The sequence below is a fragment of the Cryptococcus neoformans genome, assembly GCF_000091045.1.
Source record: "Cryptococcus neoformans var. neoformans JEC21 chromosome 10 sequence".
Classification (NCBI taxonomy): Eukaryota; Fungi; Basidiomycota; class Tremellomycetes; order Tremellales; family Cryptococcaceae; genus Cryptococcus; species Cryptococcus deneoformans.
Window position 1 is genome coordinate 938159 of NC_006679.1, and position 26882 is coordinate 965040.

At 48.4% G+C, this 26882-nt stretch overlaps 9 protein-coding genes and 1 pseudogene across 10 annotated transcripts; 3 read left to right on the forward strand and 7 right to left on the reverse strand.

The window, feature by feature from the left end:
• Window positions 1-248: 248 nt before the first annotated feature.
• Window positions 249-2201, reverse strand: CNJ03020 (conserved hypothetical protein). The gene is made up of 8 exons (XM_567580.2): window positions 1793-2201; window positions 1699-1743; window positions 1432-1655; window positions 1062-1363; window positions 874-991; window positions 716-815; window positions 482-647; window positions 249-430 (listed from the first exon to the last, which is right to left on the reverse strand). Exons 1-8 carry the CDS (start codon window positions 1891-1893, stop codon window positions 329-331), a joined length of 1158 nt encoding a protein of 385 aa, XP_567580.1. The 5' UTR covers window positions 1894-2201; the 3' UTR covers window positions 249-328.
• Window positions 2202-2497: 296 nt separating this feature from the next.
• On the forward strand, window positions 2498-5853 carry CNJ03030 (hypothetical protein). Its single transcript, XM_567581.2, has 3 exons — window positions 2498-2605; window positions 2651-3438; window positions 3484-5853. The coding sequence occupies exons 2-3, from the start codon at window positions 2697-2699 to the stop codon at window positions 5670-5672; spliced, it is 2931 nt and encodes a 976-aa protein (XP_567581.1). The 5' UTR covers window positions 2498-2605; window positions 2651-2696; the 3' UTR covers window positions 5673-5853.
• CNJ03040 (conserved hypothetical protein) lies at window positions 5850-7979 on the reverse strand. The gene is made up of 8 exons (XM_567582.1): window positions 7665-7979; window positions 7563-7607; window positions 7291-7514; window positions 7144-7240; window positions 6887-7082; window positions 6721-6838; window positions 6570-6669; window positions 5850-6394 (listed from the first exon to the last, which is right to left on the reverse strand). The coding sequence occupies exons 1-8, from the start codon at window positions 7763-7765 to the stop codon at window positions 6118-6120; spliced, it is 1158 nt and encodes a 385-aa protein (XP_567582.1). The 5' UTR covers window positions 7766-7979; the 3' UTR covers window positions 5850-6117.
• Window positions 7980-9153: 1174 nt separating this feature from the next.
• CNJ03050 (hypothetical protein) lies at window positions 9154-10557 on the reverse strand. Its single transcript, XM_567441.2, has 4 exons — window positions 10049-10557; window positions 9939-9995; window positions 9316-9883; window positions 9154-9263 (listed from the first exon to the last, which is right to left on the reverse strand). Exon 3 carries the CDS (start codon window positions 9658-9660, stop codon window positions 9322-9324), a length of 339 nt encoding a protein of 112 aa, XP_567441.1. The 5' UTR covers window positions 9661-9883; window positions 9939-9995; window positions 10049-10557; the 3' UTR covers window positions 9154-9263; window positions 9316-9321.
• A 189-nt stretch (window positions 10558-10746) lies between these two features.
• On the reverse strand, window positions 10747-13062 carry CNJ03060 (annotated as a pseudogene).
• CNJ03070 (expressed protein) lies at window positions 11338-12745 on the forward strand. Its single transcript, XM_024657995.1, has 4 exons — window positions 11338-12338; window positions 12401-12465; window positions 12538-12589; window positions 12648-12745. Exon 1 carries the CDS (start codon window positions 11455-11457, stop codon window positions 12322-12324), a length of 870 nt encoding a protein of 289 aa, XP_024513690.1. The 5' UTR covers window positions 11338-11454; the 3' UTR covers window positions 12325-12338; window positions 12401-12465; window positions 12538-12589; window positions 12648-12745.
• A 346-nt stretch (window positions 13063-13408) lies between the features above and the next one.
• On the forward strand, window positions 13409-16152 carry CNJ03080 (expressed protein). The gene is made up of 8 exons (XM_024657996.1): window positions 13409-13629; window positions 13689-13737; window positions 13788-14416; window positions 14466-14480; window positions 14531-14632; window positions 14735-14785; window positions 14835-15033; window positions 15085-16152. Exons 1-8 carry the CDS (start codon window positions 13482-13484, stop codon window positions 15614-15616), a joined length of 1725 nt encoding a protein of 574 aa, XP_024513691.1. The 5' UTR covers window positions 13409-13481; the 3' UTR covers window positions 15617-16152.
• Window positions 16114-22075, reverse strand: CNJ03090 (Glycogen debranching enzyme, putative). The gene is made up of 18 exons (XM_567389.1): window positions 21736-22075; window positions 21513-21679; window positions 20889-21463; window positions 20251-20842; window positions 19266-20205; window positions 19123-19216; window positions 18830-19068; window positions 18645-18768; window positions 18414-18588; window positions 18027-18363; window positions 17820-17973; window positions 17558-17769; window positions 17223-17502; window positions 16978-17174; window positions 16717-16920; window positions 16576-16665; window positions 16416-16518; window positions 16114-16354 (listed from the first exon to the last, which is right to left on the reverse strand). The coding sequence occupies exons 1-18, from the start codon at window positions 21934-21936 to the stop codon at window positions 16257-16259; spliced, it is 4782 nt and encodes a 1593-aa protein (XP_567389.1). The 5' UTR covers window positions 21937-22075; the 3' UTR covers window positions 16114-16256.
• A 223-nt stretch (window positions 22076-22298) lies between these two features.
• Window positions 22299-23669, reverse strand: CNJ03095 (hypothetical protein). The gene has a single exon (XM_024658786.1). The coding sequence runs from the start codon at window positions 23496-23498 to the stop codon at window positions 22650-22652; it is 849 nt and encodes a 282-aa protein (XP_024514465.1). The 5' UTR covers window positions 23499-23669; the 3' UTR covers window positions 22299-22649.
• Window positions 23670-25040: 1371 nt separating this feature from the next.
• Window positions 25041-26745, reverse strand: CNJ03100 (expressed protein). Of its 2 annotated transcripts, none has more exons than XM_567442.2 (6): window positions 26561-26745; window positions 26390-26454; window positions 25905-26305; window positions 25744-25851; window positions 25610-25690; window positions 25041-25542 (listed from the first exon to the last, which is right to left on the reverse strand). In XM_567442.2, the coding sequence occupies exons 1-6, from the start codon at window positions 26714-26716 to the stop codon at window positions 25094-25096; spliced, it is 1260 nt and encodes a 419-aa protein (XP_567442.1). In that variant the 5' UTR covers window positions 26717-26745; the 3' UTR covers window positions 25041-25093. The 2 variants fall into 2 exon arrangements, with proteins under 2 accessions (XP_567442.1, XP_024513648.1); XM_024657997.1 differs by having other exon boundaries at window positions 26390-26478; window positions 26531-26745.
• Between the last annotated feature and the right edge of the window lie 137 nt (window positions 26746-26882).

Here is a 26882-nt window from a genome sequence, read left to right on the forward strand (position 1 = left end):
GCATTCTAGGATGGCCTGTGGGTAAACTGCTTATTCTTGATTTCTTCGTCCGTTTTAGCTTGGAACTCCGCGAGTCCCATCTTGTCTGACTGTCCATTTCGCATTATTGCATTTCTCATCCCCTCCGTCACGATTTCAGCTAATATACATGCGTCTTTGGACTTGGACAAATCTGATTTACGACTGTGGCTCTTCAGCTTAGCTTCCTGCATGGGAAGGAGCGGCGCGCTGTTTGAAGTTATGGCCGTGGGAGACTTAAAAACGATACCATAGCCGTCATATGTGAACAAAAAGGCATGCAATTGTTCTTTCATGTCTAACTAGCATATTACCAAAATAAAAACAAGCTCACTAACGACCCTACCGCAACCAGCAACAATTGTCGCTCTGCCTTTGTCGCTCCACCCTCACGTGTCCCAGCAGCCGATGTCTCCCATCCTGTTAGTCCCTTACTGATCGTTGTTGTCATATCATTACTTACACTAGCAGTGGTTGAGGTTGAGGTCAAAGTAGATGTGGAGGTAGGACCAGAAGGAGAGATGGTAGTAACAGACGAAGGGTTGGATGAGTAAACGTTGACGTAATTGATCTCAAAATACGCTTGAGCATAGGTTGTTGAGCCATCGTTGATTACATAGGTGGTATAACTGTTTGCCACAAACTTTCGTGAGTAGGTCGTTTCTCAGTATGGTCGAAGAAGGGAAAAAGGGCGTACCATGTTGCATCGCCGACTAAAGCTGGGCAGGTTCTTTGCAGCTCGGAAGGTAGACCGGCGTAGTCTCCGCACAGCGCAATGTTGATTGTCAATGTTTGAGCTACATATTGTGATCAGCCAAAAATAAAACTACTGAACAAAGGGATAAAGTCACTCACGACCGAACAGGTTGGCGATATCGCATGAGCTAGAGGGATATTCAGCGACGGGCGTACCGAGAGTTGATGTATCTATCTGTGTGGCATTGACTTGAATAGCGGTTGGTATAGCAGACCGCTATGATATCCATAAGCAACTTTGCTTTTGACTGTTTCAGGAGAGGAAAAAGAAAGAAGGAGAGACTCACAGTCATGAACCAAACCCTAATCCCGTCCTTTGCAAACTCGGCCACATAAACTCCTCCTCCAGCTTCAGCAAACTCCCGCCCATACGAATTTGTATTCCTGTCGTAAACTGTACATCCCGATCCATAATTCTGCGAATTGTCACAGTTTGGGTAAGAGACTGTACCGGAGAAGGGGGAAGGAGAGGTGGTCGGGATGGTGCATGAAGAAGCGCCGGATGTGTGGAGAGCGATCATGTTGGTTGCTTGGAGGTTTATACCTTCGATGATGTCGATCTCGCCTCCTGCGGGCCATGATGGGCCCTCTGTGCCATGTCAGATGTATTTCGTAGTTTATTATATTCCTGACTGTGAGATGAGATGGTAAACGTACGAGTCCAGAAAGCAGGCCAGACACTACATCCGTACGGTAAATGCACAGCGTCCATAACCCAGACTGTGCCAAGGTCATAAGCACTTTTACTCAACAGCCTTGGAGCATATCGTTTCTCAGGGTAAGGAACAAAAGTGCGATTGTCAACTTTGAGGATGGTGGCGCCAGTGGAAGTAGTGTAGAGTAAAGATGTGTTGGCGGGTGTCGCCCAAAATGTGTCGCCGCTGTTCTATAATTAGCATAAAGGTGAATCTCATTGAGACCTACTTTGTGGTGTTATCATATGTTTCGACTGGAAACGTGAATCCATCACTACACGTAGTCAGCGATTGGTTCATTATAGAAGAGAAGGAGGACTTACAAAAATCCTTTACCGTGCCAAGACTCGACTAAGGGGTAGACTGTAGCCCCTGCTCGAAGCGCTATGGTAACTGACAAGGCGATTGCAATTAAAGTCAACATCAATGGGTAGGTTAGTGTTGAGTTGGTCAGTCCAAGAGCGACATTTTATACTTCCATCTTTCTGTGGCGGCGACCTTATGATGCGTCATCATCCAATCAAAGAAGGAGGGGCGTGTTTGAAAAGACAAAAGGCAATGAATGATCCAAGACTTCTCTGCGTCTTGCCGTCCATAATAACATAGATCGGATCTAGGGTTTGTCATAGCCTCATGAACTTTTTCTAAGGCAGCTGTGCAGGGTTAAGAGGTAATTCTTCAGTTAGGTACAGGAACATTTATCTTGCTCTTTTGCCGAGACCAACAACATCACAAACAAATTATTGCCGATATCTTGTATTTAGGATGAGTGGGGAACTCACCAGATTCAGAGGCGGGAATGCAGAGCAGGGGGATAAGCTTAATAATAAGATAGAAGTGACCTTAATAGAAGGAGTTGTTAACGTCGATGGCATTAATTACACCTAATAATAACAATCGACGAGTGAACTGAACCAATCTTCCACGTCACAAGATAATTTAGGGGATGCGGTCAAGTCCGCCCTCGTCCATGAGGTGTTTTCGACTCTTTGTCATCCGTCGTTCCTTCGCTGCTGTTTATTGATTCAATTTATTCCTCTTCCTCAGCTTTGAACTCCTACAGATATTCAGCTTGAGACGCTGGAGCACAGCAGATTAGGCCGAACAGGAAGTGCTTACATCGTTGGACAATCAAGGTGCGTCGCCGAGTACCGTGCTGCCTTTCGCTCATCCAGTTCCAGTCACGATAGGATAATAACCTCGTCACCAGGCCATCACAATTGCAAGATGACTCCTCCATCCCACTGGCAGACTATATCTCCACAAACACGCCCTTTGACTCTCACCGTTCTTGACCTCACGCCGTTAGCTCTTACAGTCTCCCTCTCGCTTACTCCCTCCGCCTCAATCTCATTGCATCATTCACATCCTTCACAATCCCATCATGCTCATGGCACCCACGGCCACCCACATACACCTGTATCACATGGTCATATTGCCCAAGTCCCGAATCAGAAGAACCGAAAACGTCACCGCAAACGGGGCCACCCGAATCAAATATTTGCAACATCCACTCACGGAGAACCGAGCGAAGATGACGAGCACGAGCAAGAAGAATCCGACTCGAATTCACATCAGGATAGCGCTGTAAGCTTCAAAGACCTGTTGCGGCATGGCGTCCTGGTATATGTCAATGGGCAGCAATCAAACAACCTATTCGCGAATGTGATGGATGATGAGGACGAGGAGACAGAGTGGGAGGACGAGACAGAGGCATCGCCACATGGGGAGGAGATGGAAGAGAGTATGGAACAGGGAATCACACGTCGACGACCGCGAAAGGCCCGTTTTGGGGCATCTGCTGCTGAAGCTGCGGGAAAGGCGACGGGAAAGAAAAAGGACGAGAAGCCGCATTCAAAAGGGGATAAAGATAGGGCCGTGCTTGTAATCTATGGGTTGATGCCTGCTCAAGAGTATGAAATTGAGCTGAGAGTTGTTGGTATGGGAGGTCAAGAAACTGAGGCGTTGGGTAAGTAATTTCGTCTCCAATGAACATTTCTAACATACATTATAGCCTCTACAAGCGTATTAATCCCCGCTCCACCTACAGCCACCGTTTGCCCTCGCTCTAGAGCGAATTCTCTTCGTTCGCGTTCTTGCCCCCGGTCCCGATCCAACTCCCTCACCGCCCCTCAAGCTCCTGAAGCCGCACCAGACGCGCCTCCATCCCCTACCCACGCCGAGGCAATCGTTCCTACTCCCATTTTGAATGCTGTCGATACACAAGCTGCTCAGCTGCGTCACTTGATCGCTACTGCCCATACCGAAAAAGAACTTCTTCAAACCCAGATCAAAGAAGCTCGGCGTACTGCGCAAAGGGGGGAAGCAGCGTTGAAGGCTGAGATTGAGACTGTGAAAAAGGGGATTGAAAAGGCTGGTGGCATGGATTTGAGAGCAAAGCAAAAGGCGTTGGCGTTGCAAGAGCAAGTGAAGCAAGGATGGGCAGGTGCTGAAGCAGCAGAAAAGGAAATGAAGGCGGTTGAGCAGGGGCTCGCTGATCTGGAGAAACGATTGGAGCAAGTGAAAGAGGAAGTGGAAGAGGTCAAGAAAGAGTTTAAAGAGGTCAAGGAGGAAGAAGAAAAGGCCAAGGAGAGTGACAAAAAAACTAGAAGTGACGAAGATAAAAAATTAGCCGAGATGATCTCCAAGATCGAAAAGCTTAAGACCAAAAAGGCCAAGAAAGAGGCAGAGGGGGCAGAGCTCGAGAGGCGATTGGAAGAGTTGGAAAAGGAGATGGAAGAGGCACAGAAGAGGAATGAAGAGGAAAAAGCAAACCGGAGCCGGACAATGTCATATTATGCCGCTGGGTACGGCCAGCAATACCACGATCCTCACGATCCTACCCCATTCGGTCCCGTCGGTGCACCACCACCCCCGGTCACAGGTTCAAGCACATCTCAAAACAACAGCCGTACACTTACCACTCACCCCTCATTGACCAATCTCTCGGGGCCGTATGCCGCTGGACCCGCTTACCGTCCCAAAGGAGCACCGGGGTACACACCTCGCTTCCCATCAGGTGGTGCTCGTCCCAGCCCGACTCTTCCTTCTCCTACCCAGACAACGGGCTTCTATCCATCTGCTCCTCACCCAGTCCCTCCTGTTAACGCTTCTCCAGGGTTTAGACCTCCGAAAGTCGCACCTGCTCTGGGGACAAGCACAACGAGGCCAGGTGTGAACGCTGCTGCTTTACCGTTCCACCCGCCAAACTACAACCCTCAACCTGGATGGACTGCATCATCTAATAATAACCCTCCTGCTGCGAATCCAACCCCTCCCGGAGCCCATAATACACCGCCAGCAGAGCACACGACCGCACTCATGCCTCCATCCCTTCAGCACCGTATTTACCTTCCCAACCCTCGGGCTCGTCCGTTCCAAGCACCTTCTGCAACTTCTTCTCCCGCGCCAATCCCACCTACAATTGCACCATCTAGTGCTCCGTCTACGAACCCATCCAACCCAGCAGTAGCAACAGCCGTCGCCGCCACATCTTCTTCACCATCCAGCTCCAGTCCTAGTTCGCCGGCTTTCCCGCCCCTTCCCCCTTCATCCTCCGCATCAGCCAACAAATCCACATCCGCCTCTGTTTCTCAACAAGGATCTAGTTTGGCAAGTATTGTAACTCGCGCCGTGCTCGCGCCTACTTCGGCTTTAGCACAAAAATCTTCGCCAACCGGAGGAATCGGCCTTGGTTCTGGCGTTAGTGCGGGGCCAATCGATGTGGTGGGACGTACTGCGAGTCCGTCAGGGTCGGTAACAGGAGCAGGAGGGATACCAGGGCGGAGAACTTCTACGCCACCTATAGCGCACGGTCATGGGATGGGCGCTCATCCAGGATATGATGGTCGCCCAGGAGCAGGAGCAGGGTCAGGGCCAGGGATAGGTGGGTTAATGAAACGCGGAAGCTATACTGGTGATTTTCCGCCTTTATCGCCTACCTGGTCTGGGCCGGGACCTATCGGCGGTAACGGGGCTCCTGGTACTGCAACCGGTCTGAACGATGGGGTCGATAGAGGCCACGGGATGCAGAGTTCGGGATCGGGGACGGTAACACCAGGATTGACGATGAGGGAGGGTATGCCCCCTCGTCTTGGTGGAAATGTTAGGAGTGGGAATGAGAAGAGCGGGAGTGGGAATGGAGCGTGGGGGAGGGAAGGGATTGTGACGGATGCCATTTTGAAGAAACGAGATGAACAATAATCAAAAGTCTCTGAATAGGAAGAAGCCAAGTTGACGGAGGATGGAAGAGCGAGAAGGTTGAGGCGCGAAGGAGACGGGGTGGAGAAGGGACGAAGGAAGTCTTTTTGTACGCATTAAGTACCATTTTGGCAACACAAAATTAGCATTTCGTTATATCACTGTATGCATTGGTTCTATCTTTGGTTTTCAAGCGACAGATGACAGTTTCGAATAAATAACAATATGGTATCAACAACATATGGATTCGCATCAACTGGTACTTAGTTGAGTCAAAATCCGAATACATCATGAAAAGTCCATCTTTCCGAAATAGTGTTGCACGGTTTATTCAACAATATAGTGTACATAATCGTACTTTTCTATGTGATACTAACATGTTAGCATCAAGATGGTTTGATCAGATAACTATAGAACTGATTTTTCCAATTATTAAACAGGTTTCATCTTAAAGAATCATTGCAAGGCCAAACAGTAAAGCACCCAACAAGCCTCCAAGGACAGCCTCGACCCTTCCAGCACCACTCGAGCTCCCGCTCGCACTCGCATTGGCGCTAGCGGTAGAACCGGATCCAGAAGTGGCAGAAGTAGACACACCAGCACTAGCGGTAGAAGTCGCACTCGCGTTGGAAGAAGAGTTGGAAGAGTAAACGTTGATATAGTTGATCTCGTAATACGCTTGAGCGAGGTTGGATGTTTGGTTGTTGACGACGTAGGTTGTGTAACTAGGTGAATTGGTCAGCCAGGAGACACGCAGGATTTGGGTGGCGATACAGAAAGGAGCTGGACAAAGGAGCTGGACAAAGGAGCTGGACAAAGGAGCTGGACAAAGGAGCTGGACAAAGTAGCTGGACAAAGGAGCTGGACAAAGGAGTTGGATGAGGAAAGGACGAAACTTACCAAGTGTTATCGCCTACGAGGGCACCGCAAGTCTGCGCGAGAAGATCGGCGTTACCGGCGAAATCGCCACAGAGAGTGATGTCGATAGTAAGAGTTTGAGCTATCAAGATGGTCAGCTTTTTGAAGGGGAAGAATGACAGTACGGGCTTACGGCCAAAGAGGTTCTGCACGTCGCAAGTCTCAGAGCTATACAGGGCAACTGGTTCACCAAGAGTTGAAGTGTCGATGGAAGAGGCGCTAACGCTCAAAGAGTCGGGGACGGCGTCTCTCTATAGCCTCGTTAGTTCTGGATGCATAAAAGAAAGGGAATGACGCACAGTCAAGAACCAAACCCTGATCCCATCAGTCGCCCACTCGGCAACGAACACACCACCACCCGCGGCTGCAAAGCCCGCACCGTACGAATCAGTGTTGGTGTCATTAACTGTACATCCCGAGTCTGAGTTTTGGGATATGTCGCAGTTGTCGTATGTGATTGAGCCGGACATGGAAGATGAGTTTGAAATCGTGCAGCTATTGTAGACGGAGATGTATTAGGATAGGTAATACAAAAGGAGATGGTGGTTTCACTTACGTCCCACCAGTGGTGTGGAGAGCAACCATGTTGTTGGTACGGAGGTTGATACCTTCAGAGATATCAATCTCACCTCCAGCAGGCCAGTTAGGTCCCTCTACCGCCACCATCAGAATCCTGCATTCCTTCATATAACTAAGAACTCACGAGTCCAGAAAGCAGGCCAGACACTGCAACCATAAGGCATATGCACAGCATCCATCACCCAAACGGTACCGATATCCCAAGTCTTCTGACTGAGTAGTTTAGGAGCATATCGTTTCTGGAGGTAGACGACATCAGATTCGTTGTCGACTTTGATGATGACACGGTCGTTGTCGTTGACGTAGAGGAGAGAGGTGTTGTCGGCGGTGGCCCAAAAGACGTCTCCGCTGTGTGTGGTCAGTCTGGAGCCTTTTGGAAGATTATCGATGGCCTACTTGGTAGTGTTGTCATAAGTCTCGGCGGGGAATCGGAATCCGTCACTAATAGGTCGTCAGTCGCGAGTCTTGTGGGTGGCTCGGAACTGGTTGACAACATACAAGAATGAGGTGCCAGAGAAAGAGTCACTCAGAGGATAGGTGGTGGCGCTGACTTGGATGGATGCGATAGTTGCCGCAGTGGCAAGAGCAAGCTTGAGCATGATGATTGTTGGTGACGAGTGCTTGGACGGTGATGATCGAAACTTGGGCCTTTTATAGAGAAGATAAGTGTAATTAAAAAGAATGTGTTCAAGTTGGAAGTCGTAAAGTGGGGTTTAAACGGTGCACTAGAAGTGAAAGCGTGGTTAAGGAAGGAGTGTCGAGGAAGGAACGCTGGCGGATGATGAAAAGATGAAAATACAAAGAGGACAGAAGAATACGCTGCAAAGGTGAAAGGAAGTGCCGGGATCGGCCAAAATATCGTATTTGCATCTTCCCACCAGTCTATGTTGTTCTAATATTGGGATACTGCGCAGATACTACAAAATAGCAGCGCAGAGCATACATTGGCCGAGATGACGCATGCCCCATGAAAAGCCAGCCAAAAAAACCTTTCTTTTTCCACCTCTCCACGACGCGGTCTCTCAAGTTCTCAACCAATCGACCATCCACAAACATCCGTAAACAAGCTTCTCCCCTGAATATATATAGGGTCTTACTTAGCCCAGGACTTCGGAAGCTTAAATTCTGTGCCTTTGTTTACATCCGGATCCATACATGATGACGGCTCGAGAAGATCGATCTTTGTCCCTTGCATTGTGTTGTATCGTGCATCAAGTGGTGTGAGACAGTGGCGACATTATGAGCATACCCAGTAACATCAGTGGCGAAGAAACAAGGCAGATCTCAAGCCAACTAAGATCAGCAGATCACATAGTTTCCTTCCTCTCTGTAAGAAGACGACTCTCCATCATATCAATCCCGTCCTGCTGCGTCTGCTGCATCATTGCCGCTGATTACCCAAGTGACCATTCATCCTTGTTGCTATAGACTTTGACCACATCATCTGAACCCAATAATGTACTAATGCAATAAACTTGAGCACTGGTCAACCTACCTCCTATCTCCACAGCCATCGAGGAGTCGCCATTTTCATCGGGACAATACTACTTGTGCAGCATCACTTTGTTCTGAATTTGATTCTGGGCCTGATTTGGAATGAGAGGCAGAAGGAAGGAAGATGATGCAGACGTCGAAGGTGCCTGTACATGCATGCAGTTCCTTATTTCCTTAGGGGACGCAAGTTTCATGGTGAGATGAAACGCGGTGATAATTGCTTCTCTCTCCTCCTCCTCCGTCAGTCTCTACTACTCGAACCCATAAATAGACCGCGCAAATCCGTCAACTCCGTCAGGTCCTATATCCCTCGAGGTCCAGCTGGAGGTCCAGTTCTTTCTCCGGAGGTCAAGCTGGACCTTCTTATCTGAAGCGCGTCGTAACTTCCTACGATCTCTTCTACTTCGTGCAGGCTCGTGACATACTTCCTGTTTGCTCGGTTGCTCTCTTACTGACTATCAGTTCTCTTATGATCGCAAGTTCTGGCAGGTTTGGGGCAAGCTATACATCCTGTTACTAACCCCCAGGCTCTTCCACCGGCACTTTCCTACTTCTCTGGGCTCTTTCTTCCTCCTCTGGGGACCGACATGCTGGGTGTGCTGACTGTTATATGATAATAAGCTTTCGGCTGTTATCTTTCAGCAAGGTATCTCACTGGCTATCAGAAGCCGAAGCCCCTGCGGCTCCCTCGGTATCCTTCCCTGCCCACACTGATGCTTCCCACTCCTCTTCCTCGGGGCTTTCCCCTTGCCGCCGGACCTGGTGGATACGAGGGCGAGAAGGAGAAGAGCTGAAATTTGTAGGAGTGGAGGAAGATGACTGGACTGACGGTGTGGCAAGGTTGGAGAGGAGATGCGCGAGGCAAACTGTGTGGGAGAGAACGAGCCTTGGGTTGATGGACTTTGGAAGGGTCGGGTTTGAAATTAGATCTGTCCGCTGACCTAGCACGAAGACGATTGTCGAGCGCGGTAGCCCAGTCAATGAGTTCATTGAGATTCATCGGTTCGAACTGAGCACGCGCGAGTTCGTCTTGGAGGTTGTCGGACAGTTTTTCAATGGCCTTGTCGACCAAAATCTCATTATCTCCAGACCAACCAAGGACGGCACCATTACAAGCTCCCTCTGGAGGCGGGTCACTCGGTATCTGGCACTAGCCAGGACCGTGTTGTCGGCGGCTGAAGCATTATGGGTCTATAGGACTGGTACCAACGCTTAGCTCTTGTCTAACCAGAGTCAGATAGAGGAAAGCAGGTCGCTACCAAGCTACTATGGACCTACTATATATATTTCTATGCTCGCCACTACAAGCTAAATGATATCTAGGTATACACCTCGCTAATCTATAAGCACATCATTGTTGACATAATCTGACATCATGGTTATCTTACTCCGCAGTCCCCGCAATCTCCATTCTCCCCCCGCTACCACAGTTACTCAACAATCGCCGTCAGCTTCCTCGAAGGTTGTCCTCCCAGGGACAGGGGTAGTGCTTCGACTGGCGGCCTCCTTGGTAGTAGTGGTGGTTACAGTGTTCTCTGTGGGTGGGTTCATTGTGACTTCTTGCTGTGTCGTTGAGTGGCAGGAATATGTAACTTCTCGCCCGTCCTACTTGTTGAACTGGTATTCACTCAGCACCTTCGTACAAACAGTCTCAGAGAGCAGTGTACAAGATAGTGATGAGGAAATACCTGAAAGCTACAAAGAGAATTAACGTAGGGTATAGAATCTGAACGAAAAAGACTGCCTAGTCATCTATCTAAACTACTCACATTTTACTCCAGCCCCGGATGGAGAATATGGTTGCTCGTCCGCAAGGCAGGCTAGGAGCAAATTGGACGGTTAATCGCCCGCCTTCAGAATAAACCGCATCAGAAGGCGGACCGTATGTTGATGAAAGGAAATGAGTTTGCAAGGAGGGGAGACAGTTATTAGGAAAGATGACTCGACGTCATCGAGTGCAGTGCGTGGAGGACGGAGGGTAAAAAGAATGCGTTGAGACCAGGGAAGTTACGTAATATGGATAGAGAGTCAGGACCCGACATAGAGGAAGCTTCCCGAGTCGCCACTTTTTGCAAGACATATTATTGGTGGTCATGGCATAAAGGAGAGATGTATGTACTATGTACCCAAGCAGTAGTAGTCCTCAAGCGCCAACAACCAGCACCAGTAGGATCTATCAGTTGACAATCAATAATAAACAAAAACTCCCGCTGATAACTCCCAAGTCCTCATTTTGGATATTCCGCCCATATCTTTTATCTGCACCGTGCCTGAATGCGATGAACCTTGTTTCCTCATCGGCGGGGGGTTTTCGTCACTTCCCCCTCCCGCCCAAATCCAATCTCCTCCTTTGCCTTTGACAAGCGATTTTTTCTTATAAATCCATTGCCCTTTTTCGATACTTGAGTGAAATGTGAAAGGAAAAGGAAGGAAATGCGATCAAACCCCTTTCGATTTTGTTTCGCTTTGCCATCTGATCTCTGATCTCTTCATTAATTATTGCACGTCGCACGCAAAAGGATGACGGATAGTATTTGGGATCTGGACAAGCTTATTACGGCTGACGTTTGTCTACGACCCCACAGTCCACATTTTTACCGAGGCCCCGAATGAGGACAACATTGGCTCCACACGATAAAGAATACGCGAAGTCGCGTTGTGATGCTGCATATAAAGACTTGAAAAGACCTTTGACTCAGTCAAAGCTCCATTGTGCACTCTGAGCATGATTCTTAACCACACACACTTATCTCAAGAGCAGCAGTATACACAATAATTCACCAAACTCACCCAGATGCCCGAGACTCCATATATCCCTCTAACGACACTTGCCCCGATCCACGAAGTCCACCATCTTATCCTCCGCGAAATTAATCCCCTCCACCTCCTCACTCTCTCCAAATCCATATTCAACTACCTCCTCCCCAAACTATACCACACCCTTCCGATCGATAGTACCAACGTCAAACAAATTCTCTATGGCGTCACTTCTCCTGGTGGATACAAAGCCCAGGCATTAAGCCATGTGAAGAGGCTTGAGATAGGAATGAATGGGAGAGGAGATCCTCTGAGAGCGGCTTTACACGATCTGTTCGAACTTTCGAGCTTGCCAAGGCCACTTTTCTCCAGACTGGAACATATCCACTTTGGGCATTCTCTCTGGGAGCCATATGATGGTCCTGGGGGGATGTTCGAAGCTCTTCTCCCATCGTATATCCCTCCATGCCATATCTCTTTCGATCTCTGCCTCTTCCCCACAGAACAAGTATGGTCAAACAGGGACGATAACCTCAGTCGACTGAGACGACTCACGAATTTTTTATTGGTGTTTTTCCATGAGAAGAGTGCGAGTCATATCACTTTCAGGGTCTTCCATCCATCAGACTGCGGAAAGAATAGTCGACCATATAGGGAAGTGGACTGGGACGTACAGGGAGAGAGCAAGGTCTCGGCTGATTTGTACATGCTGAGAGAGTGGGTCGTACCCCGCTTGTTGGGTAGGAGCGAGGAAGACCTAAGAGAGGAGTTGGAAAATTTCTTTGAAAATGGAATGGAGGATAGGTTCAAGTTCTTGTATGACGACACCATTGCCTGGGATTGGAAGAAGAAATACGTTGTAAGCGTACGAGAGGAGAAGTTGGAGGGGCAAGAGATATCTGAATAATGAGATCAGAGCAGGTAAGTTGGGGGTCTTTTTTTCCCCATAGCTGGAATGGAAACATCTAACACACCTTCAAAAGCAGAATCTGCCAAGCAAAGTTTCGCGAGATGGACCTGTGAAGAGATCAAGAGCGAGGAAGCACTTGTGAGAGATCTGTTCAAGTTTATCATGATACAAAAACAAAGACGGACTGACGGACTCTTTCATGGAGTGTAGAAACACTGTCTCGAAACGTATAGAGCACGATAAACGCCTATTGTGAAATAGAGTGAGCCTTCTCAGTTCCAGGCTCTCATCCTCTATGTCGTCCTGACGCTCACCGGCAGATTTCCCCATTTTTTCAGTCTAACTTCCCTTGTTTGTATTCACAGTACCTATGAGAGGGTAGATGTTCATGTCGTTATGTTGATTTGTTGAAATAGATCGTTTTGAGATACAATTTGTACTTTCCCATAAAGGTGCTTTCATGGCTGATTTGATTTATCTCATTTTCCTCGAGCGTTTGTTTATTGCTTATGCCCTGTTGGCTCCATGGCCACCTACGAAACCATCGCCAAGTTTGTTCTTCCACAGTCTGGATGTTGAGTTGAGATGAATGCCTGACTGTGATTGAGCGAAGTTAATCTGTGACAATCTTAAGTGACTTGCAGATAAGGTGTCCTTTTGCCCTATATGGTATATTTTACAATTTCGTTCTCAGGTCGTACTATAGTACGTGGATGGTGCAACCAGCGGCAGCAGCGAGCCATTGAATCGCACATCATGCATGATGCAAACCGATCAACAAGTCTTCTTATGTACGTTCGTTGGTTACGTAACGTATATACCACCTTATTTTCGCTCGGCTAAATCTCACTCACAAGACCCAGTCGTGGTAATGTTCGATTGGCATGCGTACCTTTATACACCGCTGTCCAGAACTTGCCCGCTTACACACAACATACTGCTATAGAGCAAGAAGGTGCTTTTGATCCGTGTTTACGTAACACACCTCCGACTTTCGGAAGCGTCACGCCCCAATGGAGGCCAAGGAACGAAGATTGACAAATAAAACGGAGTACAGTGAAGTGATGCATGTGTGAATATCTCAGAATATATTTGCCAATAACTCGCGCCAGTCAGCAGTTCGTTAGGCAGCCATTGGTAGACACCTAATTAAAATGGCGGCCAAAAGCAGCAGCGAGGAAACGACGCTCACAAGATCCATTGTTGAGGACCGATCATCAGCAAGAACATCAGGACTTGATCGGATAAGGCAGCGAAAAGCTCACAGCAGGAGTCGAAAAGGATGCTTAGTGTGTCGTCAAAGTATTTCAAGATCTGTTCCCTGTTGATGTTGAAGTACTTATACAGTTTGGACTGGACAGGACATAAGCGTTGCGACGAGAACTTCGTCGATGGTTCTTGCGATCGATGGTAAGTACCCGACATGAGATCTTCGATGCTAACTTGCAATGTTATGCTAGCCGGAGGAGCGGCTTCCAATGTGTGCAGCGGCCTGGTGAAGAAAGATTGAAATACGTCAATCTTCTTGCCGGGAAAGCATCAGACTCTGAAACGCCATCGGCAGGACCATCTACAGAGACTGCCTCTACAACAGCCATCCCCTATTCTCCTCCACGAGATGTGACAGTCTCGTCCACCGATTTATCCGAGTTCATCAGCAGCCTCTTTCAGCCTTTTGATACCAATCAAGGGTCAGACCGTAATAATCTTGAAAATGGAGTCCCGCCAACGACGATTCCCACTTGGCCAACAACATCCGCGTCTACATTGAGCCAATTACCCTTGTCTACTGGCGAAAGTATTGGGCCCGGTCCAAAGTTCCTTTTTCCAGGAGAAGTGCTGCCCGCATCTCTATCTTTGAATGATCCTCAAAACACTGTTGATAATCAGCCACCGCCGAGAGTCTCTGTGACCGGCCAGGACTGGCTTTCTGGAGCTTTAGCGGACGATATGGATCTGTACGCCGCCTGCCTGATAGGCCAACTCCGTTTCGCTGCTACTTCTAAAGAAGGTGAAAAGCACCTTCCGGTGGAAGAACCGCCTTCGACAACATCTTATGGGAGTAGTATACTCGATATTGTGGAAGGCTGTGCGTATATCTTGTCTGTTGATCAAAATTGAACTGACACTTGCATCAGACCGTAGATACCAAGGTAAACACGTTCATCCTTAATTATCACCCAATCTTGCTGACATCATGTAGGTACATGGCTTCCCAAAGAATCCGAGCTTGCCGATCCACATTCTTTCCGGAACCCTCCTTACGGTCTGGGAGGGGTAAGAGAGGACAATTCTCTGAATGTTAGTACTCGCGGAGCAGTTATGGAAGGGCTCAAGCTACGAGCAAATGCCCATAGCAAAACTCTGGGTCCAGTATATTGTATTCTGGCAATGGAAATGCTTGGAGATCCGAGTCAGTTCTCCTTGGCGGATGCTCTGGCTTCAGTGTGTGATCTTCGTGAGTCGCGTCTATGTTCCAATGAATGACCACTGACCCAATCATGCAGAGGTGTACAACTTCACTGTAGCTGGATGTGCTGCTAGTTATGGCCCTTTATTAATAGGAGAATCCATAGTCAAAGCTGTGTTCGGCCCGCAGCCCATAATCATTGATTTGAACGGGGCTTATACTGACCAAGCGGGTCTTGTTACTTTCGCGCAAGCAGATATTGGCCACTGTATATGTACCAAGCAACGACGCCCTTTGTAAGATCATAAGCTTCCTAATACATAATTAATCCTAACATGATGGACTAGGTTCACGCTAATGCCTTATGACTCAAACAAAGTCACCAATAGCGAAATGTTTCTGGGCGTTCCATCACGCGCTCATCACTTTTTGAGCGATATCTGTATGCTCTCGGTCGAGGATCATGTGGACCCGTCCAAATTAGCAGAACTGGAACAATCCCTCAAAGCCTCTTTTGACGACCCGCTCATACCGGTAATCTGGTCACGAGCTGCGATGATCACCCTCTACCAACGACTCCATAACGTTGGCCCTCTCCACCCTACAATTCGCGCCATGTCATGGGACATCCTCCTCGATCTTCCACCTCAGCCATGCCGAAAATCAGAAATATTCCCTCTATTCTTAGCTGGCGCAGCGGCAATTTTGGAAACGCAGAGAGCAGCCGTGAGGCAGCGGTGGGTTAAAGCTCCTGAAAAAGGATTCGAGGAGGGGTTAAGCTTTTTGGAGGATCTATGGGCACATGTGGATAAAACAGGACATACGGTATCGTGGTTGGATTACCTGGAGGAGAAGGGAGGAGCGCTAGCCTTCTTCTGATGTGCAAACTAGATTAGCTAGACGAGGAAATCTTTAATCGATAACTCTTCTGTGAGACGTGTTTATTAGCATGTGTGAGCTGAGAGAGAACCACCATTAGTACTGTCTTCGTCAATGGCGACTTTTTGCTCCAAAGTTAGGCGACCGACGGGAGTTAGTGATATTGCTGTCCAGCGTCACTTCCACAAGACGCAGACCAACATCTGAGAGGCGCATCAACCATGTCATGTGTATGACTTTTGGGAACGTTGCACCGGATGAGATTCCAGGTTGATCCAGGCCTATTCCTGAATATGAAGGCGTTGGTTGTATCGGAGAGATTTGCGATTATGATCATTGACATCTTTGATGTTGTGAAGCACGCTTTCTTTATTGTCACGGACCATGCTGTGATAGAGGGAGGGCATGGCAACATAAAGATATTCTCGAGCAGACGCCTGGAGTGTAATCGCAAGACTATCGCAACAACAGTAGTATCTGACCATCTCAATTATAACAGATTGGGGATTGATATTCATTCCAAAGTCCATATGCAATACATCTAAGAAATTTCTGAAAACAAGCTTTTCTCATTGGTCTTCCTACTTCCCTTCACAAGTCATTAAGCATCTTTGGCATTTTTACAATCACTTTTCGGTACCTAATTCTTCCCAATCTTGTGCATTTCCTCCAATACATCGAGAATCGTACTTGCGCTCCATGCCTGAGTGTTACAGGAGTCATAGCAGAAGCTTCCATCTTAGTTGATGTAGTTGTCAGCGTAAAAGGCAAACCAAAAACAACCTGGGAGGACACTCACTGCTATTGGTTAGCTCCGGCAAGCCTCGCCATGGGTCACTTTCAATGTGGCGGGCGAGATTCCTAAGGATATTGGAGATGTAATGCATAGTCTTGGTGGGATTCTGTCAGAAAAAGAGGGTCAGCACTGATACACAGAGGTATTCAGGTGTGAAGCTTACAGATTTGCCTTCACCAGCGAGACGGTCGAACTTGAGGTAAGCCATGAGGAACCAACCAAGAGGGAAGCCCCACTCAGGGCCCTGGTGATACTGCAGTATCGCCGTCAGCTGGGTTCCAATCATTCGCTTAGCTATACTCACGTTCCAGCCCTTGGCAATGGCTTGATCTGTACCATCGTTCGAGTTGTCATAGTCGCCTCGATATTGGCTGTCAGAAGGGTCAAGGGTCTTCATACCAAGAGGAGCGCGAAGCACAGCATCGGCAATACTCAAAGCGCCAATGGCTTTGGAAGGAGTGAAAAGCTCAGGAGCGACAACCATCGGAAGCGTGAAGTTGCATCGAAGCTGACACACGATAAATGATCAGTATGGTAAAGAAGAATTGATTTGAAAGATACACACCTGGTAGTCACTCCACTCCCTATCCTTTGGAGTTCCAAATACATCCTTGTAGATACCCCGGCGGTTGACCAAACCCTTGTTGATAACGTATTTATCGTCTTCAGCGGGGTCGCTGGGAACGTAGTAATGCTTCTCAAAAGAGGCTTGAATGAGGTCAGACCATTCTTTGTACGTCACGAGACGCTTTTTGCCCTTGACTGAGAAAAAAGTTAGCCCGGACCTGCGTAGCATATTTAGACACTCACCAGAAGCATTCACGCCCTTAAAAGGAAATTTGCCACCTTTGCTCAACTTATCAAGCCAAGTAAGGGCACTCTTGAGTAGACCGGTGATCTCAATGGGAGCACCATCCCGGGGGGTAGCAGGAAGGCCCTTGTTACCTGCCTTTTCAGACGAACCCATCTTGTCCATCCAGGTACCACAGTTGTATCTGTTGCCACCAAAGATGATTCCAGTCTCCCAATCAACCCAAATCTTCTGGTTGAACCCTTCGTCGCGCATGTCCATATCAAGGTTGGGCCCAGCCTGATTAATCACTGTCAGTTGCCTGAAGTCCAGATAACGTCAGGTTTTTACTTACATTGTACTCCCTGAATTCAATACCCTCTGCATGCCTCTGCAAGATCTCTTGGATCAATTCAGCGACGCTGCTTTCATACTCGTACGCTCTGGGGCTATCCCAAGCAACCCAGGTGTCATCCGCAGGGAATCGGCGCTTGACTTTGTCAGAGAGGATGGTCAAACCGTTGGGAGCCATATGGGTGTAATCCTGGATATTTTGAATGAACCACCCTGTCAAGATCATTAGCAGGGGCAGGAATGTCTTTTGACTCGCTACTAACAAGGGCCATCGCGACAGTTATACCTGGGATTTCGCGTTGAGTCGAGCAAGTTGGGGATCAAGCCGTGTTTGAGAGTGCTGCCGAAGGATAATATATGGGCCCTAGCAGCTGGATAGTTACCAGTAGTAAGGAAAAGACCTCGAAGAGAGATGAACTATGACATTGATTAGCGACCTTAACCTCACGTTCGTTCAGAGGACGACTTACGACGTCTCGTCCCCAACATCTAGCCCAACCAGCGGCGAAATGGGGCAAGCCGGCTGCCAGACTTGGCACAGCTCTTCCGGGATCCAAGCTGGCACTCTTCACCAAGCCATACATTTGCACAGAGCACAAGGCAAGATTGTGAGTGAGCGAATGGCCAGAAGAAACAAACTCAGAGCATTGCTCAACAACAGCTCGGCGAGCTGCCTTGTAAGCTTCGTGGATGACGAGGGAGAAGTACTTTGGGCGCATGAAAGAAGGGGCGGTAGCCTTGATCTGATCGAAGCGGGAAGCGAACCACTTGGCAGGAGCCTCAAGGCGAGGGAGATCAAAGGTTTGCCTATTGATCAATATTAGCAAGTTCTCACGGTGGCTGCGGCAATGACTCACTTGTTTAACCTGTTTACAACATAGTCAAAAGCCCAAGTACCTTCTCGCAAGTGTTGACAGAGAGGATGACCGAGATCGTTCTTCTTAGTGATCTCTCGCAAGGGGTGCATCCAGCCTTCAAGACCGCAGAAAGTAATGGCGCCGTAGTTGGGGATAGTGTAAGTACCATCACCACCTTGATAAAAAGGGTCAGTACACTGAAAACGGAGAGGTACGTAGTGGAAGCTTTACCGGTAGCATCCTGCTCTTCACCGTCAGCCCTGTGGAGGATGACGTTGAGGTCCACCAAGTCCAGTTGGCTCATAGCATCTATAGCACCTTCTTTGCAGAACGCATCCAGATCACCAGAAATATCCTATATAGAAGCAGACGCTGTCAGTCGCCAAGCGTGACTAAATATCACAAAGTTCACTCACGCTCATCTGAGTAGCAAAGACCATGATGCTTCCGGGAGCGAAATCTTCTGGCACAACAACCTCTTGATACTCCTCTCCATTCTCAATGCCTTTGGTAATCTCAGGGGGGCCAATCTCTGTAAGGGTCGACGGGATGCCACGATGAGTAGAGGGGTCGTCCTCCCATTCTTCAAAGCGGGTCTTGATAGAGGCACCGAAGATATATGAGATAGAGGTTCGACCGAGTCTAATGGGTTTGACTAATGTACACAAAGTCAGTGGTATCTCCCTACTGTACATCGAGTTTTACTAACCCCATCCTCGACCTTTGAAGCCCGGGTAAGCCGTATGAGCAACAAGCATGTATCCCTTGTGGGTGACGGGGTGAATTCGGTGAATCATGAGGTACTGAAACTCTTATCAGCCTTTTATTTTGCACGACGATCATGAAACTCACCTCGCCGTCCTCATGCACGTAGCCTTCAGAGTAACCACCCTCCATCATCTCCACATGAAGGGCGTTCAACACTCGCTTGACATTACCGATACCGCTAGACTTCTCCTTCTCCTTACTAATGACTTCATACTTTCTGTTATCGGTGACCAGATCAAGTAGCTTGGGGTAGAGGTCATCAAAACCTTTGTTGGATCCCAAAGCGGCAGCACAAAAGGTCACAAGAGCACCTGTAGACAAGGCATCTTCAGCAGTTCGCTTGTCTCGAGGGGACTGGTTGTCGTGGGTAAGGTCATAGAAGACTGCGTGGGGCACAGAGCCTTGAAGAGGGGTGACAAGCGCCGGACGGGTGCTGGACTTTGACGATGAAAGGCTAAGGTGGACTTCTCCTGATGATGTAAGGCATGCAACGTCCATAGAACCCACAGGCTTCCCAAGACCAAATCTCCAGAGGAGATCCGCAAAGTTCTTGACAGTGTTGCCGTTGTAAGCCTCCCTGACGAGACTGTTGATACCCAACTCCCTGACAAACTTCAAGTCCATCTCCTGGCTTCCAGTAAAGAGTTCAGCCATGACGTAGAGATTCGGGTTCACTCGTCGACCAGCGTCGATGATGGCCTTGCCCAAGGGCAACGGGGTAGAGTGACAATTGTCCAAACGGAAACCATCAAACATCCCAGCGAGAAGTTCGGCGTAGGAGATCATGTGCTGCCATAGCCACGGGTTGTCAGAAGCTTGAGAACCGTATCGGAGCTTGACACAATCATCCCAGACAATGACCTGACGGCGGAGGTAGGCTTTAGAAGGGTATTCGGCAAAGTTGTTTAGAGGATCAGCAGCCCACATCCACCCGTTGTTGGCGACAGCGAGGGCATTCTCGGGGTGTTTCTTGGTAATGTCGTTCTTGGGGATTCGAGTGAAGTAGCGCTCCAGGATCGCCCGCCTGATTTTGTTAACTACTGCCTATGGCAGTTGAAATACAACTCACTCTTCGGTAAGCTCTCCAAGCTTAGGTCCACCCTCCTCCAATCTAGTATATCTCAACCTCCCCACAACACCATCGATACCAGCCTGGATATCCTCATTACATTCCTTATAAAGGTCCACATTCAGCACATCCAAGATCTTGCCCCATCGACTGGCTTGGTTCTCTGCCGAATCACCTGGGTAAGCAGCTTGAATAAATCCTGCAGCCACAGCGGGAGGGACAGAGGTGCAGTACCGAGAGGAGTAAGCGCGATAAGAAGTGATGATATCGGAAGACTTGACAATTTCGGCGAGTTCATTGAGTGACTTGCCTTGAAGGGAAGATCCCTCCCAAGGCTTGGGCGCTTCAGGCTTGGAATTGAGCAAAGAATCGGCAACAGCACGCTCAGAACCTTGGACGTCAAAGATGTAGTACTCCCACAATTTGGCGTCGTCGATGGAAGATTTGATGTGGGGGATTAACGCCTGGAGGTCGGATTCGGATTTGAGGTTGGTGGGGAGACCAACGGACGAGAGCCTTGATGTCAAGCCAAGCAGAGCATCCTCAAATTCGAGAGCAGGGGCGAGATGAGGAGTGTTGTATGGTGAATAACCTACATTTGACTTAGCTAACGATCGCTCCCCTTTGTGACGACTTACCAGCTTCAGGGTGCTCCTGCAACCAAGGCGAGTCATACGCAGTGTGATTTAACACCACGTCAGTGACACCCCCCAATCCGTACTTTTCCTTTGCAAACTTCAACACTTCTTCAACCTCCTTTACCCCACCATCCTTCGCCTTGGAGTCCTTCAAAAGGTCTATATCAAAGACCAGTTGGTTTTGAATAGAGTAGGGACTGCCAGACATGCCTTTTTGTTGAAGAGGCGCCCAATGAAGCATATTGTAGCCTCTTCTGCTAGCTTCCGCGAAGAATGGTTCCCATTCTGTAGTTTTGCCCATCCATTTAGCAAGAACAGAGATGATGATAAGACCATCAAGACTGAGCTGCTTGTCCTTGGGAAGGATGGCACCTGAAGACTCATCTTTCAGAGGGCCAGATGTGATGGGGGTATCGGGAGGGAAGAATGGGGTACGAGCAGGAAGAGTGATGATGGGATCAACGTTAAAGTAGCCTTTTCGGCCTTGAACTCGACCGGTGGAATCGGGCGAGTCATACTCGATAAAGTAGCAGAATGCTCCGGGAGCGGAAATCGGAAGGTCGACCTCGATAGGTCTATCTGAATTAGCTCTCTTAAACGCTACAATGCACCAGAAGCACTCACTTGCTCAGGTTGGAGGGCAACTTTCGCTCTTTCCAGTCATCCCGCTTAAACGCGCCCCCGTCCATCGGAAAGTCGCTTTTAAGCACGCCATTGCGAGTGACATCCGTACCGGGCTGAAGAGTAAACCTCAAGACGTACGGCTTGAAGGGAGGCGGAAGTCGAATGTACTGTGTGTATGTCAGCCAGGTCATTCACATGTCCTGCACCGAACATATAGGCTCACACTCTTTTCTGGACTAGGGCCTCCGTCATCCTCCAACGACAGTTCCCAGACCTGCACTGGCTCACCATCTCCTTCTCTCGAGAAGAATGAAATGGCTTCATCTTGCGGTGTCTTGGGAGTCTTCTTGCCATCGCCCTGAAGGACAGCCTTGGGCTTGGGGATCTCGATGTTGCTTGGTTTGAGGGAGTCGAGGATAGTCATAGTGGGATGATGAGCGAGTTGTTGGAAGGATGGTAAACGAATAAGGCGTGGAAGGAAGGAGTGTCCGATGAAAGGGACACTGGGGATGGGGAATTGTCGAGAGAAGGAGATGTCTGAGGAAGAGATGCTCTTATCCCCCGTGACACTTCCTTGAAGCTCGAAGACACCGAACGATGCGGATCGATGGGATCGGGACGGATTCTGATCCGGATGACGTCGTGTCCCTTAAATTCGCCAGGCCCCGCCGCTCATGCCCCATCATATGAGGTTCCTGAATTCGTTCACGTCGTGCGCAAACTACAAGTTCGTCGAGACGGATATAATTGTTTGGCACAGAGGTCTTGTTACTCCCGTAATTGTATGTGCTTTGAATGCAAATTCTTCTAGAACTACATCTTGTATATCTTTGAATTGTTTCTTCTCTCAATTAAGATACCTTCATCTTATTTTCCTGACACCTCATCTCCCCGCCGTCTTTCTCTTTTCTTCACTACCACTCCTCTGCCCGTCACTTTCTTGGGGCCCATCGTGCTTCTATGTACTGGACTTTTTTCATGAGACTCATAAAGGTTCCCAATTTCCATCATCTGGCCCCCTACGCATTTCATGTCAAGACAGGAAATGTTTGATGATTGATACTGGATCGACCTGTCTGAGGAGACCGACCTCAATGGCGATGTCCCCCTTCTCCTCCAACATGCTTATCAAACCTTTTATTGCAGGGTTATCCGATACTTTGTGTCCATGCTCCAATTGGCTGGATAATCATCCGTATACGGTATCGTGCACGTTTCGAGACTTTCTCTCAAAATCTCCTCGGACGGTGAGGCGATCATCAACGACACCCATTTTCGCAGCACTATTTCATCCATTTGACCCATTCTTGGCGCTCGTATCTCCGCCTTTGCTCTCCTCTCTGACCAACCCGTCACACGGTGTTTGCATCTGAAGCACAATTCAAAGACCACGGGTGGCCCCTCGGAGGAACAGCTGCCACGAGCACGAACGAATGCTGCTAAGAGCATTGATATCCTATCAAGAGCCGGACCGTAGCCATAACCCTGCGTGATGGGATTTCTGATATTGATAATAAACACCTTTGCGGGAATATGGCGAGCGAGGATGTCTTCGATGTTCTCCGTACCTAGTTCGTAGTGGATGTCGCCAAGTCTACCCCAGGGGAATTTTTCGACGAATTCCAATTGGGACACCCGAGCAAAAACGGGGCAATCGGTTTCAAGCTGGAGAGACTTGAGGAGTTCAAGATTGGTGGTCGCTAAAATGAGGTGTTCGAAATGAATCAACGCCAGGCGCTCACGGCCGCTCTTGCTTGCCAGGCCAGGTAAAACCTTTTGATAGTTGTTATTCGTGATGGTGAGTTTGCGTGGGAGTAAGTGTATAGCGACTTTGTATGTCGACCTTGAAAGGGTACAGTATTGCCTTGGATCTTCAAGGACTAATTGATCGAAGATGATATGGCGAACTGGAAACAGGCGAGCAAAATTCCCCGCGGGGGCCTGCAGAAGAACAACAGAGTGAGGTGGCGGGGGTGTCACAGTCATGGTAGCTGCACCAAGCTGGGTATATGTGATCCTGGGGACTGGTGGGAAGGCCAAGCAGCGTAGTGAGTGCGAAGAAGATGAGACTGGCCAGTCTGTCGTGCTGGCATTTCGTCGTTCGCTGGTATGTATAGAGTACGAATCATATGCGGCATCTCAAATCTTGATCTCATCGCCTCCTTTGCCCTCCTAATATTCTATTTACATGCCGCATCAGGACATGTGAGCTGTGCTTAATTAGCTTCTAGTCCGGACATGTGGTCCAAAGAGAAGTTCGTCGTCGTCATTTTTTGCTATTTCACCTATTCGTCTTTCGTCCTATATACTGCGTTCAAATATCATAATTCTGCATTTGTCGACCTCAGATCGGAAGATCCTCCAACATCATTGCAGTCGTAAAGAGTCTAGGGGGACAAATTCTTTTACCAGAACAAGGCTGACAACAACCAGACTGGGAACCGAGGCGCGCTCCTGCTGATCGGTCCAGCAGTGGACGCATAGATAATTATATGTACCTCGATGAGTGCCTTAATCGTAATAAAACGTTCCTCGATATCGCCCTCACGCACAGCCCATGACATTGCGGATGATACGCAGAAGACGACTCATTGACCTTGTTTGTCAAAGGTCAGCACAAATAATCAGTCGACTGGCTATAATGCCGCCTGTTTGATCCCTTGCTTGCCGCCTTACGACTCCTTGTTAACCTATTAATACGTACTCAACATGAAAATGCAGGTCTCTTCAACTGTCCTCCGTTATCGAATAACCCACTACGTAGCAACCATATCTCGACAACATGGTTACAAATATCGACGCATTCACATCAATGCTCAATATTATCCTTGAGTAGACTTATCAAGCTGCCCTGACGAATGCCGGGCTCTATGCAGGTCCGCATACAAACTCGACATCCTCTTGCTTTAAGAGGGAATCACTCTTGGAACACAGGTCTCGATATCGCTGTCCATTAATATGGGAAGAGCTTTCTCAGTTCGATTTGCATGTCCATTAACTTCTCCGATGATGAGCGCATTGACATCCTGTGGCCCTTGCCCCAAAGAAGCTGCCAACTTTGGCGACCAAATAATTCCAACTTGACGCTTACATGATCGAGCGCTTATGTTTAAAGCGCTCAGCCTTTCATGTACACCCAAGTCGAGGAGATGATTTTTCAGCCGTTGAGCGATGAGAAGGACGAGGAAATTATGAAATAAAAGAGCAAAAGGAGGCTTGAACAAGTTTTGGTATATAAAAGCTATTATGCCCGAGATAGTGACGTTGGTCATTTCTTCTTACAAGGAGATGAGTCACCAGATGTGTTTGAGTATGTCGAGGATGTGCAGCACAGCTGGAAGAGAGGTAAAAAGTCTTGCGCATAGTTTTACTCCCAAAATCTTGCCCAGCTTCAGCCGTTTCAAAGAACAAAAGACGATCCTTGACCCAGTCATATTCAGACCTCGAATCCAAAGCTCTCTCCTCATTCATCAAGGCGCCCGAGTTTTCCAAGACGTCTCCCATCCTCCGCATATCCATTTCAGTCTATAACAGTGGGCCAGTGTAAGATAATATGGACTATATGATTTCATCTTAGAGGACTAGTGTCCATGTCTATTGCTCTGTGTGTCTATGACGAGAAGAAGAGAGCCTGCTACAAGATTAATCAAGGTATACCACCCAATCTCTATCCGTCCCATATTTTGCTGCTGCGATCCTTGTCCTCTCCTATGGCCCTCCTCTGCGGTCCCTGCTGTCTGCGGCGGCCGTCTTTCCTCCGAGGATGTATCGCCTTTGACCTGCTCTCGAGCTTCCAACCCTCGACCTGCAGCCCTCGCACGCTGTTCATCCCCATCCTCCTTTTCAGCCTCCGGAGCAGACTTCTCAGGCTTACCACCAATGAAAAGTAGAAACAGGCGCAGGATGATGAGGGGAAGGCATTGATCAATGGTAGCACCTGCTCTGCTCGGGGTATTATCCGAAACGACGTATGTGCAGAGGGTTGCAAAGGCCCAAAGAAGGGTCCATCGGAGGTGTTTCCTCAGTAAGACTTTGATGACAGGTCAGATTGGCATTTGTTGTTCAGACCGATGGATGAGAATAGAAAGGGTGCGTACGAGGGCTATATGGCGCCAAGACGGGAAACATAGGGTGCGTGAGTAGCATCAAAGGATAAAGGTCACCAAACCCAGACCAGTCTTATATCTGTCAGCTTTGTCTGTTGACCTGTTACTCATAGCAAGTAGCGCACCCAATGGAATGTTTTGTTGGCGCCATACAAACCACCATATGACTAGCGTAAACAGATATGGGTAATAGCTATAAGCTCTTTGTTTTCTTTCCCTGTCAGTCACAGCAACTGTACAAGCGTCAGTGAGTATATCCGTTGTTGAGGAGGAATTGACGATGTACTTTCCCAAGCTACCCATCCAAGAACAAAAACAGTCCAAACCATGACCCCGGCTCTCATTATCCCTACAACCGCTGCCACCCCCGCCCCTATCCAATATCTCCTTTTCGCCACAGATCTCCACAGGACCAGAAGTCCGAGTAGGCAGCTGATTCCGGGCGTGAACCTCGATATCATCAAGACACCAATGGAATTGAGTCCCATCGCGACAGCGTATTCTTTGGGCTGGCAGAACGCATTGACGAAACGACGTAGGAAAAATGGGGTTGGGAAAGGGGTAGGGGTGAGTATGATTGTGAGGACTGTAGGAAGGAGAAGGGCTTGGAAAAGGCATGTGAGGCGGAGAGCAGATAGAGTCGGGGTGATACCAAGGAGGTAGAATGGGATGGATATTACGTAGTGCCTTGATTCAGTATCAGAGAAGTCAGTAACATTGTGCTGGTTTGTTGATGGTAATAGATCGTGAGGGAAGCTTCAGACAATTCACCATAGAGTTGGAGTATGAATATTCTCGTCATGATATTCAAAATCACCTCGGGCGTAATGTGACACCTGATTGAAATGAGGAATCTCCTCCTGTGAACAATCAATCAGTGTGGCTATTCGTTGATGTTAGGACAGTGCTTACTTTGTACAGGTACGGATGGAAAATATTTACGGCAGAGAAGACGAGTAAGTGAGTTCCAAAGAACAATGGCAAGAGATACTTGGGGTAGACATATTTCATACCGCGATCCAAGTGCGGGTTGAGCCATTCAAATAGGGATGCAGGTGAAGCTGCTGTTATTAACTCTTTAAGCGTTACCTCGGACATTTATGCCGTAAGGAGGTTCCGTCTCCGAGACCGAGAAGATATACATCGAGTAAAGAGAAAGTGCGTGGTTTGACAAGTAAAATTGATATCCTTCGGTCCCGCTTGTTGACTCTTTGAACAGCAATAGAAGTTCCACGTCATGATATCGGTTAATAAGTAAACCAAC

Excerpts from the sequence above, each read along its gene's own strand:
- CNJ03020 (XM_567580.2), bottom strand. The coding sequence starts at position 1,893 with ATGTTGACTTTAATTGCAATCGCCTTGTCAGTTACCATAGCGCTTCGA. Across the intron at positions 1,744-1,792 it reads TGGCACGGTAAAGGATTTTT|TGATGGATTCACGTTTCCAG; the intron begins GTAAGTCCTCCT and ends GACTACGTGTAG. Across the intron at positions 1,364-1,431 it reads CTGGCCTGCTTTCTGGACTC|AGGGCCCATCATGGCCCGCA; the intron begins GTACGTTTACCA and ends GACATGGCACAG.
- CNJ03040 (XM_567582.1), bottom strand. The coding sequence starts at position 7,765 with ATGCTCAAGCTTGCTCTTGCCACTGCGGCAACTATCGCATCCATCCAA. Across the intron at positions 7,083-7,143 it reads CTCCACACCACTGGTGGGAC|CTGCACGATTTCAAACTCAT; the intron begins GTAAGTGAAACC and ends CGTCTACAATAG. Across the intron at positions 6,670-6,720 it reads CGTGCAGAACCTCTTTGGCC|CTCAAACTCTTACTATCGAC; the intron begins GTAAGCCCGTAC and ends CCATCTTGATAG.
- CNJ03030 (XM_567581.2), top strand. The coding sequence starts at position 2,697 with ATGACTCCTCCATCCCACTGGCAGACTATATCTCCACAAACACGCCCT. Across the intron at positions 3,439-3,483 it reads TCAAGAAACTGAGGCGTTGG|CCTCTACAAGCGTATTAATC; the intron begins GTAAGTAATTTC and ends CATACATTATAG.
- CNJ03090 (XM_567389.1), bottom strand. The coding sequence starts at position 21,936 with ATGACTATCCTCGACTCCCTCAAACCAAGCAACATCGAGATCCCCAAG. Across the intron at positions 21,680-21,735 it reads GCCCTAGTCCAGAAAAGAGT|TACATTCGACTTCCGCCTCC; the intron begins GTGAGCCTATAT and ends ACATACACACAG. Across the intron at positions 18,589-18,644 it reads TGAAGAGCAGGATGCTACCG|GTGGTGATGGTACTTACACT; the intron begins GTAAAGCTTCCA and ends CTTTTTATCAAG.
- CNJ03050 (XM_567441.2), bottom strand. The coding sequence starts at position 9,660 with ATGAATCTCAATGAACTCATTGACTGGGCTACCGCGCTCGACAATCGT.
- CNJ03095 (XM_024658786.1), bottom strand. The coding sequence starts at position 23,498 with ATGACTGTGACACCCCCGCCACCTCACTCTGTTGTTCTTCTGCAGGCC.
- CNJ03100 (XM_024657997.1), bottom strand. The coding sequence starts at position 26,716 with ATGTCCGAGGTAACGCTTAAAGAGTTAATAACAGCAGCTTCACCTGCA. Across the intron at positions 26,306-26,389 it reads ATTCATACTCCAACTCTATG|GCACTACGTAATATCCATCC; the intron begins GTGAATTGTCTG and ends TACTGAATCAAG. Across the intron at positions 25,543-25,609 it reads CTTGGCGCCATATAGCCCTC|TCTTACTGAGGAAACACCTC; the intron begins GTACGCACCCTT and ends CTGTCATCAAAG.
- CNJ03070 (XM_024657995.1), top strand. The coding sequence starts at position 11,455 with ATGCCCGAGACTCCATATATCCCTCTAACGACACTTGCCCCGATCCAC.
- CNJ03080 (XM_024657996.1), top strand. The coding sequence starts at position 13,482 with ATGGCGGCCAAAAGCAGCAGCGAGGAAACGACGCTCACAAGATCCATT. Across the intron at positions 14,633-14,734 it reads GGACAATTCTCTGAATGTTA|ATCCGAGTCAGTTCTCCTTG; the intron begins GTACTCGCGGAG and ends AAATGCTTGGAG. Across the intron at positions 14,786-14,834 it reads GGCTTCAGTGTGTGATCTTC|AGGTGTACAACTTCACTGTA; the intron begins GTGAGTCGCGTC and ends CCAATCATGCAG.